Source organism: Eretmochelys imbricata, chromosome 14 (genome assembly GCF_965152235.1).
Source record: "Eretmochelys imbricata isolate rEreImb1 chromosome 14, rEreImb1.hap1, whole genome shotgun sequence".
In the NCBI taxonomy this organism is placed as follows: Eukaryota; Metazoa; Chordata; order Testudines; family Cheloniidae; genus Eretmochelys; species Eretmochelys imbricata.
Window position 1 is genome coordinate 22,446,552 of NC_135585.1, and position 19,146 is coordinate 22,465,697.

At 58.2% G+C, this 19,146-nt stretch overlaps 1 protein-coding gene across 1 annotated transcript in view; it reads right to left on the minus strand.

Annotated features, from left to right (window-relative positions):
• Positions 1-19,146, minus strand: part of USP43 (ubiquitin specific peptidase 43) — a 188,780-nt gene that overhangs the window by 79,692 nt on the left and 89,942 nt on the right. The window contains exon 4 of the mRNA XM_077833850.1: positions 1,470-1,562. Coding sequence (XP_077689976.1) covers positions 1,470-1,562 — 93 coding nt within the window. The remainder of the gene's footprint in view (positions 1-1,469; positions 1,563-19,146) is intronic.

The window sequence follows — 19,146 nt, forward strand, 5'->3', positions numbered from 1 at the left end:
GGAGGGCGTTTGGTTTTAAGGGTTTATTAATTTCATTGCGGGGGGGGGTATTTTTTAGCAAATTTTGAGTTTTATGCAGCTGTCCAAAAATGGCAGGGGGGCTTTCCTTTGTATGTGCTGTACTGAGTGTCTCTTGGTAACGTTCCCTGGTGCACGTTAATGTAGGACTGCTTCAAATGGCTCTGGGTTAAAGTGCACTAGGCAACCTTTAGAGCACACCAGCAGGGTCTGCGCAGCTCCATTAATGTGCAGCCAGTTCGTGTGCTTCAGGAATCTCCCCGGCAGAATGCACCACCTGCCGCCTGTAACTACAAGTAGCCATTTCCGGTGTTCACTGGATAAACACCAAGTACTTTTTCTTTTGGTATCGGAGTGTTTTATGGGCGAACACCTACAGTCAGAAGTCCCACCCCCCTGCTGGGGCCTGGGGCGCGCGCAGCTGTTGCCATGTCCCCTTCGGGTGACAGAGCAGGAGTGCAGGGCAGTGAAGGGAGGGCAGCTTTGCAAGTGTTTCCCTGGCCCAACCACAGCCGATGAACCTCAGTCCTGATTGAAAGCCAAGCTCTAGCCAAGGACCCGCCAGTCTGCCCTGCAGCTTTGCCAGCGCATGTCAGTCATCATCCTCCGATCTCCTGGTCCTGAGCTCCCCCCGACAGCTCTGCCAGTGCCCCTCATTCCCAACCCGCAGCCCCCTACTAGCCCAGCCCTGGGCTCACGCACACAGCTGTACTGGTGCCCCTCACTCCCAACCTGCAGCCCCTGCTATGCCAGCCCTGGGCTCATGCACACGGCTGTACCGGTGCCCCTCACTTCTGACCTGACCCGCAGGCCCTTGGTATCCCAGCCCTGGGCTCCTTCCACACCGACACGCAGCCACTTGATATCCCAGCAGCCCTGGGCTCCCCACACACACAGCTCTGCTCAACCTCCACCAGCCTCGCTGTCCCATTCTGCCAGTCCTAGGTCACCACATTGACAAGTAGCGTGGTGCATCTGGGCTATGGACTGACCAATAGCAACTGCGATGGGACCCGCCCAGCTCACTGTGATTGGAACCCGGAGACAGACCCCCGACACCCCATCCATACTAGCCCCCTTCCCCCACAGCGAGCAGCCCCACCTTCGGCCAGGGGCACTGGAACAATTTGTATAGTGGGGGTGTTGAGAGCCATTGAACCCAACTGTAAACCCTGTTTATAATGGAAACCACTTCAAACCAAGGGGTGCAGCAGCACCCCCACCACCCCTAGTTCCAGCACCTATGCCTTCTGCAGCAGGGCCCCTGCCCCCAGGGACAGGGACAGGCAAACAGCACATGGCTCCCACCGCACACTGCGCTGGCTCACAGGCTAGCAGGGCCCCCTGCCGGGAAACAGGAGACAGGGCGGGGAAGAGAGGGATGGCGTGGGGATGGAAGATGTTTCCCAGGGGCCAGTCCAGGTGCAAGCTCAGAGCAGAGGCTCACGTACCTGGTCTGGCGCAGGGGGATGGGTAACGAGACACACAGGAAGGGGTCAAAGGTGTTGCTCTGCTTCAGACAGTGCGGGCAGGTCAAGGAGGACCTAAAAATGAAACAAGAAACCACAGTCAAATTAAACATGGGCAGATCTGACCCAGGGTGCACCCCACCCAGGGCAAAAAGCAACCAGGGGCAGCATCCCTCTGCCCGGGTGAGGGCACAGCTCCGGTTCTGTGATTCCCGGCTGTGACTCACCTTCCAGTGCAGGACTGTCACTGTACACACTGTGTTCTCCAGCGCAGTCTGCACTGAAACCACCTAGGCAATCGGGTTTCCACCCCTTCCACATCTGGGGATCTGACCAAGAGGAAGTTTCTCCTGATAACCAGCCCACTCCCGACTTTGGTCAGTTTCATCCCCTGGTTTGTAATATCTCTCTCCCCTCCTGCTCCCATTAGCAACCATACTAGGCCCCAGCCACGCTGAGGCCTGGACACAGAGCCCTGCCACGCAACGGGCTGGTTTCCTTTAATCTCTGCCACTTTTCTATCCCTCTCTTCCCAAATCCTGGTGCTGTCTCCCTGCCTGAGACCGGGGAGGAGGCCGCAAAAAGCCTAGCTGGCTTGAGATGGCCACAGGTACAAACAAATCCAAGGCGCTGGGCTTTCTGTCATGCCTCTTGCAGCCTGACTCAGATCTCATGCAGCGGGCCACTATCTACAACAGCAGGATGCCAGACCAGTCACCGGGGACACTCAGCAGACTCTAGATGGCAGAGTATTAGGCCACGGGGCTGAAGGAAAGCTACCAAAGGCAGGGTCCTCCCCATGGTGGGGTTCATGGCTCCTCCCCTGAAAGGAACCATACAGCATTAGAGGGACAGCAGCATTCGCTTGACTGCTAGGTTGAGAACAGCAGAAGCAGCGTCAGAAATCAGCCCGAGCGACGATCGTGTGGGAGCCTGCAGAGCTTATGCTGGCCAATTGGCTCAAGTGAACAGAGCCTCCAGAAAGAAAAGAAGGACTTGTGGCACCTTAGAAACTAACCAATTTATTTGAGCATAAGCTTTCGTGAGCTACAGCTCACTGCATCGGATGCATTCAGTGTAGCTCACGAAAGCTTATGCTCAAATACATTGGTTAGTCTCCAAGGTGCCACAAGTCCTCCTTTTCTTTTTGCGAATACAGACTAACACGGCTGCTCCTCTGAAACCTGTCTAGAGCCTCCAGAGGAAGCCTCCAGGTCCACAATACAACAAGGGGGCAGAGGGAGATCCAGCTCCTTTCGCTTCTCTCCCCAGCAGGGAGGAGTTAGATCATTTCTCATCAGTGTTGCCCCGGAGCTCCACACTCCACAGCCCCTGAGAACCAACAGCGGCAACATCTGGCTGCCAGTGCCAGGGGTCATCACCAGCTCCCTGACACGTTGCTCTAAGGGACTCCAGGAAATCCCAGCCAATAACATCAAACCATCGTTGGCTTTCCTTCCATGGTCCACGTATGTGAACTTGTGTGACAGAGCCCTGCCCTGTCTCGTGTGAATAGCCAGTCGGCTGTAGCTTCCCTATGCAGCTTTGCTAGAACACCCCAAGGAGGACTTCAGCACCCCTGCATCTCCTGTCCTGCACTCCCCAAATGCAGCTGTGCTGAGCCACCCCAGTCTGGGCTACAGCCCTCTGCTATTCCAGTCCTGAGACAGGCACATGCTCTTCTGATGCTCCTCACTCCTGACCTGCAGCCCCCTGCTATTCCAACCTTACATTCCTCAACACAGCTGTCATTTTTATGAATGTTTTTTACAAATCAGATGAGGGTCAAGCCCCAGGGATTCTGGGAAGCCAGGGCTGCAGAATTCGCAGCAGGATCCTCCCCACCTCGGGTTCCCGAATCTTAAGTTTTCAAATTTAAAAAACCTTTCTGACCCTCATGGTTGAGAAAAATAATTCAAAATGTCACCAGTGAGGCACTGTGCTCCTGAGTCTGCAGACAGCCTGACACCATAGGCTGCCCATTCATCCCAAATGACTGTTAACTCTGACACCTAATGCCACACCACATGTGTTAGCTATTCACTACTGATCATTTTAGCCAAAGTACCACCTGATGTGTTTAATCTACAATCCCAAACTGCCTCCTACATCTCCCCAAGAGACTCAGGTGCCCCCTATCAGCTGCCCTCCCTTCCCCTCTGCGCAGCCTATCCAACACCCAAGGGATGTTTTAATGAGTGGCCTGCTGGAGCACATGCCACTCAGGAGCTGGTGGGGGCCATGCCTATCGTGTCTGAGAGGCAGGGCTCAGCCTTCACCTCTGCAGGGGTGGCATCCTGAGCTCAGTGGGAGGAGCCCATGGAACTGGGAAGTGATGGGGCCATGTAGAAATGCAGAATGTAGGGCCCTGAGCTCACAAGGAGGCCCAGAAAGGCATCTAACTCCCTGTACACCCACAGATTGCCCTGGCACAGAATCAATGCAACAATAACCCACTGGTGAATGGGCCCAGGAGAGGGAATGGTAACACTGGGTGTGGGTGAATGTGTGTGTGGTGTGTGAGATGGCCTACGCATTCAGGTGTTGTGCAGGGAAGGAGAGGGGCGTGTGTGTGTGTGTACCTGTGTGCATACAGTACGCCTGAGGCTGTATGGCAGTGGGTTTACACTGGAGGCAGAGTGGCTCTTCATGTTTACGTGCCTCAGTCTAAGCCTACAGCTACCTGCCTAGTAAATCTGCAGTCCAGCCGGCTTCCCCATCTGCTTCTTTGGCAGCCCCAGACTGGAAGCCGGCTGCAGAGAATTTCAGCCAGATGGTCCCCACCCTCCTTTTCTGGAATTCGCTGCAGTGAAACCCACCCAGCCGTGCTTCACTTTTCCATTTGATCGCCACCGACGACGGAGCGTTCCGCACGAAGGGCAGTGATCCGAGGCTGAGCGATCTCCCCTCGCTGTGACTGCTTCTCTCCTCTGCGCCCGTGTGTGTTCGGCTTGGGGTCCCGGTGTGAAGATGCTCGCTGCCGATCACTGCTTGGATTCGCCGTTTCCAGCCAGCCTGCTTTGTGCCCTTTACCACGTTCCTCTTGCTGTTTGCGGCGGGGAGGGAGCTGGAGAGGGGATCAGGGATAGCTCTGCCTCGGGACAGAAATGCTGCAGGCCCGGAGTGTGCTGTCTGTCCCTGTACCTCTTTGCGGAGGCACTTTGTTGTTGTGCAGCAGCAGCCCCGCATTACAGGTGCCCCGGCTCCCCCATTCCCCCAGGCTCCACTCTCCAGTCAGCCATCTCAGGGGCTCCCCTCAGTGTCCTCTGCACTTGGCTGCTCCATTCATCTGTCGTTAGCAAACCACCTGTGGAGTGGCACCAGCTGGCTAGCATCAGGTGATGCTCGCTGGTTATTTATCTGGAGCCAAAGCTGGGCCAGGCACCAGCCGGCTCCCTCCACAGCTAAGAACAGAAGAGAGGCCCCGCCACCCGTCTGCACCCGATCCATGGAACACACAGTGGAAACATCAGAGTGACCCCACCAGTTCACACCAATGGCTTATCTCCGCCAGCTGCTCATTAACACTACACAGGCTCTCCGGATATACACGTCTCTCATCCTGTAAGAGGTGTATCACTGCCACAAAGCCTGGAGATCTCTGTACAGGCCGGCGCTGCAGGGCTGGAGCTGGGGAACGGGCCACATACTGCAGACAGGCTTGATACAGTTATTCTGGCCATCTGCGAGGTGTGGTTCCTGGTGCCAGGCAGGACCACGCCAGAAAGGCACACAGCATAGCTGGGGAGGGGCGGAGAGGCTCGGTGTGGGATGGCCTGGGCTGGCTGAGCTTGGTGTGTGTTGCTTCTCACACAAGACATTTTGCAGGAGAGCTGTGGGAACGTCACATCTGCAGGTCTTCAAGCTTCCAGAGCTTTGCTTTTCTCCATTTTTTATTTATTTAACCTGGCTTCAACCTCAGCCTTTCCCAAGGTTAAAACGCAGCCTCGCATCAAAGAGACGTTAACCTGGCTTCAACCTCAGCCTTTCCCAAGGTTAAAACGCAGCCTCGCATCAAAGAGACGTTAACCTGGCTTCAACCTCAGCCTTTCCCAAGGTTAAAACGCAGCCTCGCATCAAAGAGACGTTAACCTGGCTTCAACCTCAGCCTTTCCCAAGGTTAAAACGCAGCCTCGCATCAAAGAGACGTTAACCTGGCTTCAACCTCAGCCTTTCCCAAGGTTAAAACGCAGCCTCGCATCAAAGAGACGTTAACCTGGCTTCAACCTCAGCCTTTCCCAAGGTTAAAACGCAGCCTCGCATCAAAGAGACGTCTCTCTCCAAAGTGCCACAGCTGAATAGATCTGCATGCGCTCTGGTAAGTGCTTGGAGATGGGGTTAAGCCATACGGAGGAGAGAACAGGTCAAGACCTGACCATCACATGCCACTTGTGGATCTTCCTTGTATCCAGATGATTTCTGTGCACCGAGAGCCAGTTCACTGCACAGGGATTAGCCGGAGGTAGCCATGCGCAGATGTTCAATCCAAAAACCAAGGCAGATGCGATTTCCCCTTAATACTCAGTGGAGCATTTCCAGCCAGACGTGCAGGCAACGAGGTGCAGATGTTGGCTTCTGCATGAACTGCAGCCTTCATGTGTTACCCTGCAGTGCGCACACCTGCTGAGGATCTGAGACCCACACTGGACATGCCCGAAAAAGTCTGATGGGGAAGGCCCTGCTGATTGGCTAACTCTGCCATGCTGCCGTTTGGGCGTGGCGGCATCACGGTGCCATGCGGCCATCTGTCCGAACAAGCGCTCTCCCCAGTGCAGTGTGTACGAGGGAGTGTACGGTGGTTTGCCAGGACACGTCTGGATCCTCACACCAGAGAGGGACAGAGCTGTGTTCATCTAACCTAGACACTTGGCCCCCTACCCTGTCTACTCCAGCATGTCTCCCAGTCTAATTAAACGCCCCAAGCAAAGGGGCTGTGTGGCTCAGCTGGAGAGAGAGAAGTGGTGCAGTCTGGAAGATGCCAGGAAGGTGAAAAGGGAAGGTCGACACAGCGGGGGTCCGTCCAGGTGTAGTGTGTGCCACTGAGCATTGGGAACAAAGTAACCAGGTGAGCAAACGACCCATTCCCCAGAATGGAACAACAGGGAAGGTTGAGAAGGACCCCGTGAGGAATGTGTACATGAGAGACACGCTCCAAGTGACACCCGTAGAGGACAGCGAGGGCACGCCAGCTCCGAAGGGTCGCTCGTGTAACGCGCAGCCCTGGGCAAAGGACGGAGAGGCCGACCCAAGAAGACCCGTTAGCATGTGGGTGATGGCGCTGACCAGAGCACGGCGGGGGGAGCAGGCCCATCTGCCGGGACTGACGTAAGGAAGAAGCAGCAGCAAAGAGGCTGCTTCCCCGCAGCCAGACATCTCCCTGCCGAATGACCCCTAGCATCGCCCCGCCGTTCCCGAACCTGACCAAGGACCCGGACTGCCACTCTGCCCGTCTACCTGGTCCCGTCACTGAGCACCTCAGCCTTCCCTGTGCTCATCCCCACAGCCCCCCGGGGGCAAGGCTGTGCCGTGCCATGCGCCCAGCATACAGGTGGGGAACTGAGGCAGAAAGAGGCAAAGTGACTGCCCAAGGCTACCCAGGAAGCCTGTTACCCCGAGTCCCAGGCTTGTGTCCCAGTCACTGAACCAGCCTCCTCAGAAGATGGCAGAGCTGGCCGGCCACACAGGGGAACACACACTGCCTCATAGGAAGGGGTGTGCCAGGGGAGCACCAGACAGTTTGTCGCCCCTTTATTTGGGGGGCACTCAGCAGTGCTCCTGTCGGGCAAAGGCCCAGTAGCCTGGGGAGAACCCTGGCTTTTATCCCCTTACTCCTGGCTCTAGCTCCCGGCGTTGCCTTCAATATCCCCCCCCAGCCGCACATTCACACCCTTCCACTGCGTGTATGCAGCCAGATCCCACCTTAGTCATCCCTTAGCATGAGCAAGTAGTGACCTCCACCCCCGCGCTTCAACCCCCTCTGCTGGCTCTGGTCCAAATGGATCCCAGCCCTGTGGGCTGCCTTCAGTGTTATTGACACCAGCACAACCCAAAGGGGGTGGTGAATGAGAGTGAAAGGCAGGATGTACGGAACCGATGCCTGGAAATGCTTGATCACTCAACAGCCTGCTGAACTCCCTGCCCTTGGATGTGCGGGAAGTCAAGATCTCAGCAGGGTTTCAAACAGGAGCTGACGCATGTACAGACAATGACAACATCCATTTGCTCCAGGGCCCAGGCTAACTGTTCACTGATGGGGGGTGTAGTGGGGCGGCTGCCCCACTCCAGTAAAGAGGGGTTAAAAGCAACCCTGGAGAGGGCTGTGGCTGGGAAAAGCTGAGTGGGGAAGCAGCCACCACTGTGGCCAGCTCAATCAGGGCACAGCTGGCCCTATAAGAGGGCTGAGGGCCAGGAGCTGTAGGAATCTCACCCTAGTCCTGGAGTGGGAAGGGCTAGCTGCCTGGGAGCAAGGTACCTGAACTGGAGCAGTGCTGGAGAAGGGCAAAGGGAGCTGGGGAGCTCCAGCCTGGTAAACCCCCAGGCTGCAGGCCTTGGTAAAGGCCCAGAAAGGTACTGGGGCTGCAGAGGGCAGCCTGGGAATGGGCAGAGGCAGCATCGTCCTAACCTCCTTGCCAATGATGAGTAGCCATTACACTGCAGTTTGCCCCAGTGAGCAGGAGCTAGATGACGACTGGCAGTAGCCACGGAGACAAGGTAGGTTTAGAGGGTTGGGGGTTCCCCTGGGAGGGGAGATCCAGAGTGTGGGGGTACTGCTAGGGCAGAACCCTGAGCTAAACAGGCACCAGGGTCCGGGAGGGACACGGGGCCAGCGGCAGGCAAGACACCGGCCAGCAGAGGGTGCTCTGAGGCTGGAAAGAACTAATTCCCAGACAACCAGCAGGAGGCGCCACAGCGGTGAGTCCTCGCTTCGGTACAAGGGGCAACAGAGGAAACATCCCCAGGGGGCAGATTACCCCACGACTACCCACTATGGGGTTTGTTCCTCTGAGGCAGCTGGTGGTGGCCTCTTTCAGAGATAAGATATTGGACTAGACAATCTGAGCCAGCATAGCAGTTCCTGTGAGCTGTTGTCTCCCCCCAGAGGTGGCTGCGTTGGGTCTGGGCTGAGGGATGTGCGGTGGGGGGAAGCTTGCACTGCTACTCTTCCTGGCTATTGTTATTTACTATTTGTGGTATCGGCACCCAGGAGCCCACGCAGGCTTCAGGACCCTTTCGCGCTAGGTGCTGGACACATAGAACAAATAAGCAGATGGTCCCTGCCCCACGGCTGACAATCTGTTTTCAGAGAGTCCATCCAGCCTCTTTCCCACACACTGTAGAGTTCTTTTAAAAAAGAAAACGAGAAGGGGGAGGGAGGTGTAAATGAATTCAGCTGCCCCTGGATATTTTAGTGCCTCAGCTCTTCAGAGTAAGTGAAAAGAAGGAACATCTCAGCCTTTCTTGCTAGGAACAGGGCAGGAAATCAGAGCAAGGATGACTGCTTCAATACCCTTGGCACAATCGAGAGCTAGGGGGAGGCTGTCTTTGGTGACCAAAGCAAAGGCAGCTGCTTTCTGCTTCTGCACACAGCGCGGGGCGCTTTGTCAGGAATCCCGCCGCTAACGACACACAGAACAAATCATCAAATCGCCTGGAAATGCAGCACCGGCACGGAGGCAGCCTGTGGGGCTGGCAGCTCACTAGACCACCAGTGGGTCGGGGCGGGTGGGGGGGGGGAGGCAATTAAAGAAGGCAGCAAAGGAGTGCAGAAGCTAAAGGCTGAAAGCGAGATCACTCGACAGGCAGAGCTGAGGAGCAGGCAGCACGCGAATGATTCTGCAGCAAACTCTCCATCTTCAGCATCCACCCCAGAACCAGGGACCAGATCCTGCCTGAGTCAAGTCGGCCACAGGGGGGTGGACTGTGGCTTGCCTCTGCGTGGAGCCAAGAGGGTGTACGATACCTAACCGTCTCTTGGGTCCCCTCCTCAGTGGCCAGCCCCTGCTTACCTCTAGCCTGCTTGCTAGCAGAATGGCCTGGCAGCTAGAACACTGGACTGGGACTCAGGAGACCTGTGTCCTATTCCTGGCTCTACCACTGGCCTGCTGGGTGACCTTGGGCACGTCACTGCTCTGTGCCTCTGTTTCCCCATCTGTAAAACAGGGCCAATGACACTTCTCTCCTTTGAGATTCATGGCTGGAAAATGCTATAGACTGTGTGTTGCTATTAGTAGGAACAGGCAGTTACCAGTGATCATACAGGAGCTGCCATGCACCAGTCCATGCTGACAGGACAATGAATGCAGCAAAAGGTGCCGGGGGGGAGGGGGGGACCAGAACACCTCTGCTGCAGTGAGTTGGCTCCCCCAGCCAGGGACGTGCTCTCAGTGGAGGAAGAGCCCTAGATTAGCAATACAATCTAACGGACACCTGATTCCCCTTCACAGCAGGATCTGAGAACCTGTCCCTCTTCACTGCACGGCCACACACAGCAGGAGCACGGGCAGGCCTAAAAACCTTTGGAAACTAGAGAGACTAAGGGCTGGGCCACGCTAGAAAATCAGATCAGCCCAGCCGTCGCTCCGGGGTATGCAAACCCCTCTCCCCTGAGCAAGGCAGTTACACTGACCTAAGGCCCTGGGCAAACAGCGCGAGGGCGACGGACGAATTCCTCCTGTCTCTGCCGCGGCTGGAGTGGCAGCGTTTTAAGTGCAGATGAGCCCTAAGGACATGCAGGCAGAGCCAGGAACAGAGCCTGGGGCTCATGCCGCCCGGACTAGCACCCTAGCCGCTGGCCCACGCTCCCTGGCTGCAAAGAGCCTGGGCTCCTCTGTTCGGAGTCCTCCCAGACGGGCCCAGGGGACAGCACCAGAGCTGCAAGGACCCGGCTTCTGCTGTCTCCGTTTACACAGCCTGTCTGACGTGGTGCTCGCTGAGCCCGGGACCTGACGTAGTACCAGTCGGGCCTGCCACTCAGATGTGCAGCTACGAAGGCGTCGGGGGCTGCCCAGACTGGTAGACGCTGCTGCTAACCCTCTGGCTGAGAAGGACAGGGCATGACCCTGTGCACAGCAAGAGTGCCAGCCCCATGCCACTGCCAGGTGGGCATTGTTGCCATGGACTTTCCGGGGGGCTCCCATCCTGTAGCAGCCCAGCCCCTCCATCTTGCGGATGGACTGAGCCGCCCAGGCCCTGTGGGGCTAGGAGATGAAGCGCTGGCCCAAGGTCTGTGGCACGGCTGAGGACTGAACCCAGCTCTCCCCGTCCCTGGTCCGTAGAGCAGCCGTTGTTCCCTGGTGCAGAGAGAAGAGGGTAACCCCCATTCTGAGGCCCCCTTTCCTGCAGGCAATCGGCGTGCGCCGCTCCCTGCATCGCAGCTCCGCCAACCAGACCTGTCACAGCCTGGGGCCACCCTGAAACAGGCTTCCCTGCCCCACATGTCACTGCATTGAACCCTGGCCCAGCCTTCCCACGGTGGCGCTGACGGCTTTGTCAGGCCCCCTGTTAATGAACTCCCGTCTCGCTTGTCTCCCAGGCCCCCGGCTGCCCCTGGAGACAGCTGAGAAATTAGCGCCGGGCCGGTGATTGTTCACATCGTTTGTTAAAAAATGGAATCGGGTCACAGAACAAAAGAGCCTGGCTCCGTAAGAGCGGCTGGTGCGGGGAGATCTGCACATGGCTCCAGAGCAGACAGGGGAAGGAGCAACCCCTCAGCTGGGTCCCTTCTCAGAGGGCCGTGCAATGAGCAGTGGGGCTGTAGCACACCGCGATGTTGGGCTGAGCTGGGAGGAACGGCCGCCGGCAAAGCCAGGCCCAGCACAGGCGCTCCATTCGCTCCGGGAACCCGGGGGGTCCCTCTAGGGTGAGGTGGGCCTGAGGCCCTACCCCCTGCTCCTCCTCCCCACCACCAAGGCCCCACCTGGGGGCGCCAAGAAGGGGACGGGCCCACAGACAGGGCGTGGTTCCCGCATGTATCCCGTTTTTGCAGTTTGAAAGCAGGTTGCCCTAGATCCCTCTGAGGGAGCAGGGTAGGGTTGCCAACTTTCTAATGGCATGAAACCCAACACTCTAGCCCCCCGCCCCACTTCCCTGAGGCCTTGCGCCCTGCTCACTACATTCCCCCACCCTCACTCACTTTCACTGGGCTGGGGCAGGAGGGTAGGGTGCAGGAGGGGATGAGGGCTCCGGGGTGGGGCTGGAAATGAGGGGTGCAGGGCTCCGGGCTGGGGAAGTGGGTTGGGGTGCAGAAGGGGGGTGAGGGCTCCGGCTGGGGGTGTGAGCTCTAGGATGAGGGGTTTGGGGTGCAGGAGGGGGCTCCAGGCTGGGGGGTGGGGCAGAGGGGTTCAGAGTATGGGAGTGGGCTTTGGGCTGGGGCAGGGGGTTGAGGTGCTAGGGGGCGGTGAGGGCTACGTCTGGGGGTGCAGGCTCTGGGGTGGGGCTCGGGATGAGGGGTTTGGGGTGAAGGAGGGGGCTCCGGGTTTGAGGGGTGCGGAAGGGGGTGAGAGCTCCAGCCGGGGGTGTGAGCTCTGGGATGAGGGATTTGGGGTGCAGGAGGGGGCTCCAGACTGGGGGGTGGGACAGAGGGGTTCAGAGTGTGGGAGGGGGCTTTGGGTTGGGGCAGGGGGTTGAGGTGCCAAGGGGAGGTAAGGGCTATGTCTGGGGGTGTGGGCTCTGGGGTGGGGCTGGAAATGAGGTGCAGGAGGGGGCTCCCAGCTGGGGGGTGGGGCCAAGGGATTCGGAATGTGGGAGGGGACTGCGGGTTGAGGCGGGGGTTGGAGTGTGGGAGGGAGTACGGACTCTGGGCTGGGGGTGTGGGCTCTGGGCTGGGACCGGGGATGAAGGGTTCAGGGTGAGGGAGGGGGCTCCAGGTTTGGGGGGGACTCAATACTGGGGCAGGGGGTTGGGGCACGGGCTTACCTCAGGCAGCTCCCAGTCAGCAGTGCAGCGGGGTTAAGGTAGGCTAGTCCCTACCTGTCCTGGCTCCGTGCTGCGCCCTGGAAGCAGACAGCAGGTCCGGCTCCTAGGTGGAGGGGCCAGGAGGCTCCATGCGCTGCTATCGCCCACAGGCACTGCTCCCTCAGCTCCCATTGGCCGCGGTTCCCGGCCAATAGGAGTGCGGAGCCAGTGCTTGCGGCAGGGGCAGTGCGTGGAGCCCTCTGCCCACCCCACCCCCAGCCTCCGCCTAGGAGCTGGACCTGCTGGCCGCTTCTGGGGCACAGCATGGAGCCAGGACAGGTAGGGACTAGCCTGCCCTAGTGCCGCAGCACCGCCGATCAGACTTCTAACAGCCCAGTCGGCGGTGCTGACTGGAGCCACCAGGGTCACTTTTTGACTGGGTGTTCCCGAAAACCAGACACCTGGTCACCCTAGGGCAGGGCTGGCGAAGGTGGGAACTGGTTCCCCAACTCTCTGCCTGTGCCATACTGGCCTTTCAAGTGTGAGACCAAAGTGCAGAAGGAGGGGGACACGTGTGCAAGGCTCGCCCTCCAGTGGGGGAAAGGTTCTTCAGCCTGTCTCTGGATTGGGCACCCTTGGGTCTGAAATGGGTGAGGGGCTTCTGGTCAAGGGTGCACCCTGTGCCAGGGGTGGGGGATGGGCTATGCTCTGTAAATGCCAGCAACAAGCCAGTGCTGCTGGGGACCCCCATGCATATAGCAGCCACATCCCTCAGGCCTGCATGTGTGCAAGGGGGTGAACAGCACCTGCCAGGGGCTGGCAGAAAGAGCAGAGGCCTGGGGCCTGGCACAGAGGCTGGCTTTCCCTGTAAGGCCTGCCAGGAAAGCCAGTCAAGGGGAGTAAAGGGACTGGGCAAGGCTGCAGACTCTTGCTCCAGAAGGACCCAAGGGAGAGAGAGCTCAGACCTGGCTCCACATTCCCTCCACATTCCCTCTGTTCCACGGGCAGCAGCACTGGTGACAAAGCAAGGTGCGAGGTTTGGGGCTGACCCAGGGCGTACAGTGCTGGGGTGGGGAGGGACTCAGACTCCTGACTCCCCACGGGGAGCGGGAAACCTCTGGCTTCTGGAGCGTTTCCTTTGTGGAGAGCTGGCCCGGGCCCTCACTGGGAATGCTGGGTAACAAACTCACAGCCCTGGACAAGAGGGGGGCTGAAGGGATGATGAAGGGGGGGCTCCAAAGACCAGGGAGTGATGCTGTGTGAGCCCGTGTGGGCCAGGGCAAGCGCAGGGAGAGCAATGACTCAAAAGGCAGAGCCATTTGGGAACCACGGAGGGGGATCGCTGAGCCCAATCTCGGGGGGCAGGAAGCCGGATGCTGATGGCGGGTTGGGACAGCAGAGAATCAATGGGAGGAGAGGGTGCCTGCCCCCCCTCCCCCACACACACGTCACCAGTCACAGGGCTGTGGAGACGTGGCAAGAAGCAGAAGTGACCCTTCCTGGGCCCAGTCCGGCATCCTCGGCTCAGGCGCTCTGAGCCATGGGGAAGCATCGGTCTCATTGCATGCATGGAGTGTAGCGGGAGGATCACTGGCAAGCCCAGCATGTAAGAGAGACCCCCCACCGGGGGAAGCCTGGCCTTCCCACCCTGTGCCACAGGGTTGGGAGGCCGTGTCAGAACTGGCTGAGACTGCAGCGAGGGGAGGGAGATGTTCCTTACAGGACTGGCCAGTGATCGGTGACCTGCCCCGCTCGTTCATTAGCTCAGGTGCGCTCAGCCTTGCTGTACCACTGGGAAGCGCTGGCAGCTGATGGATGCGAGCAAAGCCTTTGACTGCCCTTCCCAGCCGCTTCTCCGGAGCGGGGTCCTTGTTCTCCATCCCTGGGGATCAGACGTTTAGCCAGCGGCAATTCTCCACTGTCCAGCCTTGTCCTGCTGCTGGGGTCCCTGAGTCGGGGTGCCTGTCGCTGCCGGTGCTGGCCCGCGCAGATTCCCGGCTCTGTCCCAAAGCAGCTTTGGGCCTGTGACGCTGAGAACAGTGACGCTTTGGGATTGAAGGACCCTGTGTTCAATGTTGTGCTCGGAGCTGGTAGAACCCCGTTCGAGCCGGAGCCGTGGCTTTGGCAGGGAAGAGCTCCGCTGGGTCCCTTCTCAGAGGGCTGTGTAATGAGCAGAGAGGCCGTAGGATACTCCAGCTCGTTGGGCTGACCTGGGAGGAATGCTGGCCAGCAAAGCCAGGGCCCGCACATGCACTCCGTTCACATCAGGGACCAGGGTGGTCCCTCTGAGAGAGCAGGCTGGTGAACTCTCTGCTTGTGCCACCCTGGCCTTTCAAGTGTGAGGCAAGGTGCAAAAGGAGGGGGAACGCATGTAGGGCCAAGGGAAGCGTGCGACACTGTGCAAGGCTCACCCTCCAACGGGCCCAGAGACTGAGTGATTTGCCCAAGGTCACACACGGAGTCTGTAGAAGAGCTGGGAACTGAGCCGGGGAAGATCCAAGCCTTTGCCAGAGGCAGCTCCTGGGCCTCTGGCCTGCTCCCAGGAGATTGCCAGACCAGTCTGCCGGGGGCTTGGCCAGAACAGAGAAACACCTGACTACCTTCTCCTCAAAGCTCTGAAGTGCGCAAGGGTCCCACCCTTTAGTGCCCTCGTCCTGCTAGAGACACTCTCACAGACTCTGCTGCCACCAGCTTAACCTCCCCGGCTCGCTAGCAGCTCTGAGCTCTAACCATGGGAACAATGAGAGTTTCTGCTTCCTGGCAACGCAGCGCTAGGCTCCCGCTGCTCCTATACCTGCCCATACAGCTCACCTTCCGTCCCCAGGAGCCGTAGAAATTGCAGCTGGCCAGGAACAGCTCCCCCAGGACACAGCCGCCTGGGGCCGTGCACTACCTGTGCCGGGCATGGAGCTAATGCCCCCTTGTGGCCTGTCCTACACCCAGAGGGTTTCAGCACCACCCCTGCCTGGTGGGCAGGGCACAGACACGCTGCCCAGGGACAGCCCTGGGGGGCACGAGGCCCGCCGAGCTCCTCCCTGCACAGAGGAGGCTGATTCACTGCCCAGGGAAGCCGGCTAGCGTGCAGGGGAACAAGGCGCCAGCCCCACCCCATTTAGGGTAACCACCTGGCTGGTATTTGACCGGCCTGGCCAGGTTTTTTATGGATTTGCCAGTTGCCAGAAAAATAATTTAATTTGCCTGTTTTTTTTTTACCGTAGGTCTAAAGATTTGCATGATTCTAACACTAAACTGGGATAGCGAATGGCAAACATTTCTGTGTCCAGCTAAAGATGCTGCTGTTTTCTGACTGCCGCAGTTTAAGCGGCAACAGATCAAAAATACAGCAGCTGTCTGCTCACCAACATGCAAGCGCCTCGCGCATGTGGGTGAGAGAGTTTGAGTTACGCAGGAGGGAGGAGACGTGTGATCTTATCAATACATGTTCTCTCTTTAGATCCGATATGTGGCTGTTGGCAGAGCTGTCTTTGGGTTGGGGTTGTGGCAGGCTTACCTTGGGGGATGGTACTGGGGTTTTTGCATTTCAAAGGTGGTAACCCTACCCCCGTTCCTAGGGAGCAGGCTCTGGGCCCAGGAGAGCAGAGGGACTGGGACAAGCTGGGCTCTGGACAGAGGGCAGCTGTTTCTGGCACCTTCTCCTGCACCCATAACCAGGCCCCAGCTGTCCCAGGTTGCAGGCAGGCAGGCCCCGCAGAGAGCATGGACCCCAGTGCATCCCAGGGAAAGGGCAGGGGGCAGAGCCAGCCCTGCCTGCATGTGGAGCCAGGGAGCCCGCAGGCCATGTGCTGCACACCTGATGCTTAGGCCCCTCCACCGTCCTCTTCAGTTGCCCTGCCTCCTCCTCCCCTGCCTCGCAGACGGGAGGGCTCCCCGTGTGCTGCGGGGGTAAATGGGAGCGCCCGGGGCTGCCAGCGTGCAGGATCGAGGACAGGCTGAGAGGTGTATGATACATGGGAACGAGCAGAAGGCATTACCGAGACACCCAGGCACGATCCTGATCAGCGCCAGGCCTCCGCCTGCAAGATAAACAGGGGAGGGAGGCAAGGTCCTCAGTGCACGTCAGGGGCCGGCGGGCCCCCCCACCCGGCTCTTGTGTGATCCTGGTGACTTCAGAGCTGCAGGGAAATCACCTCCCCATGTGCACCCACAGCCCTACACCACGGAATCCCCGTACACAGAAACGGACCCTCCCACCCACAGCCACACACCAGTACATATACGGATGCAAACACACACACACACCCCCGTACACACACGGATGCAAACACCCATACAGAAGCAGGTGCGTGCATACACGCACGCACACACACACACCGCTCCATGCTGCGTTTGCGCCGGCTCCAGGGCACGCGGCCAGGGAGGCGCTCGAGACAGGTAATGACTTCTGCCGGTTCCCTCTTATCAGCACGAATCACGCCCAAGCTCTCGCCCCTCCCCAGAGCGAGCTGCAGTGTCGCTCTTCGCAGGGTCGATGTGACCTTAGGAGAGCGAAAGGACCCATAACCAGCCCCCTCCCCCAACACCAGCCAGCCCCTGTGGAGACTAAACACCCCGACCCACAGATGGCCCAGCTCTGCCAGGCTCTGCTTTGCACAGGAATGTCGGTACTTGGACCCCTGGCTCTGCCCTGGCACCTCCAGCCTCTGCCCCCCATGCAGGAGACACCGGACTGGCCAGGAGCACGGCCCAGCTCAGTGTGCGCTGGCAACAGCCGGCCATAATTAGAACCACCTTGATAAACGGCCAGATTGATTTCTGGCCATCATTAGGGAGGCCCAATTATCTCAGCATATCAATGGGCAAGTGAGGAAAGCCTCAATCCATCACATGAACAGCTCCCACTCCCTGCCCGCTGCTCACACGCAGCCTGCTCGGAGCCTGGGGCCCAGCCACTCCCCCGGCCCAGCAGCATCCAAGTAACAGCCAGTGGAGCTCGTCACATCACACGGGGGCCGGAACGGGGCCCCCAGAATTTAGATGTGGCCCCAGATCTGAGCAGCCCCGTGCTGTGCCCTGCGTGGCTCTGGATTCCAGCTCTGCAGCATGGAGCGCTGCCTGCTTGGAGCCACTTCCCCACCCACGGCCTGTACCGTGACGTTCCCCTCTGCTGCCCTCCACAGGGATGGTTCGTCTGGGCCAGAGCTGGCCTCTGGCTGAGCGACCCGCCCCTTCTCTTCTCCATCCCACAGCGAGCGGCAGGTGAGAGAGCAGCTCAGCCGGGCCTGCAGCTCCCAACAGGCTCTTCTGCAGAGCCAGCCTGTTGTGTCAGGTCGCCAGGACGGTTGCTGCGCAGAATACCACCTCATGTCAGGAAAGCCCGGCTCCCTGTGACAGGAGGACACTGCACTGGGCCCTAGGCAGGGCCAGCCACTTTAGCGTCACATACCCCAGCGCAGTGAGCACGGCAGATACCAGGGGACTCATCCCCCATTACACTGAGCACTCACACAGACGGGGGGCTCTCCCCCATTGCACTGAGCACTGCACACAGACGGGGAGCTCTTCCGCATTGCACTGAGCACTGCACACAGAGGGGGTGCTGTCCCCCTTACAGTGGTCACTGCATACAGATAGGGGGCTCTCCCCCATTGCACTGAACACTGTACACAGACGGGGTGCTCTCCACCATTGCACTGAGCACTGCACACAGACAGGGGGCTCTCCCCATAGCACTGAGCACTGTACACAGACACGGTGCTCTCCCCCATTGCACTGAGCACAGCAAACTGGCGGGATGCTCTCCCCATTACAGTGATCATTGCATACAGATGGGGTGCTCTCCCCCATTACACTGAACACTGCCCACAGACTGGAGGTTCTCCCCCATTGCACTTAGTGCTGCACAGAGACGGGGAGCTCTCCCCTTCTACACTGAGTGCAGCCGGCACACACAGTGGGATTCCTGGTGGGTCTGAGGTGGTGATTTCCCATAAAGCCAAGTATGTTGGCATTGAAACCCTGTGACAGTCTATACCCTTATGTTCATCCTTTTTATAAGACTATGATACATTTTGTATAAAGTATGCCTTGTGAGGTATCACTGGAAAGCTTGTAATCTGCTGAGCATTATTGTCCTGATAAAATGTGTGTGGCAACGTCATATGTAAAATTATAAAATTCTCCTGTATAAGACATGCTCCAAGTCTAGGAAAACAACTTCAAGTAAGTTCCCCAGAGCTAAATGGCTAGCCAGCACCTCAGCCAGCTGTCAGCACAATCAAATGGACCATCACCTAGTTAAGCAGCCATTCTTTGGCAGGAAAAAGGGTGTGAGTGAGGAATTTATGTCTTGGCAATGGAACAGCTGGGGGTTCCTGTGCAAACAGACTTGCTGTCGCCTGAACCCCAGCTGAAGATGGTTCTCAAAGAGGAGGAAAAGATAAAAATGAGGAACAGAGGCTGCAAATCACCTCTCTCCTCCCCTTCTCTCTGCCCATGACATCCACAATGCCTGGAGGACGAGAAAAGGAGCACTGGACTACAGAAGGGGTCCTGGTTGAACAGCATCCAGCCAATAAGGCTGCAAAAGAACATATGGTGAGAGAGACCCTTTTGCTTTAAGTTCACTTAGCTTGTTAAGTTAGGCCATGTCTCCACTACCACATTTGTCTGTATAATTTATCTCATGCAGGGGTATGAAAAAACACCCCTCTGAGCGACATACGTTTTGCTGGAGTAAGTGGTAGTGTGCACAGTGCTATGTCCGTGGGAGAGTTTCTCCCGCTAACATAGTGACTGCCACTCATGG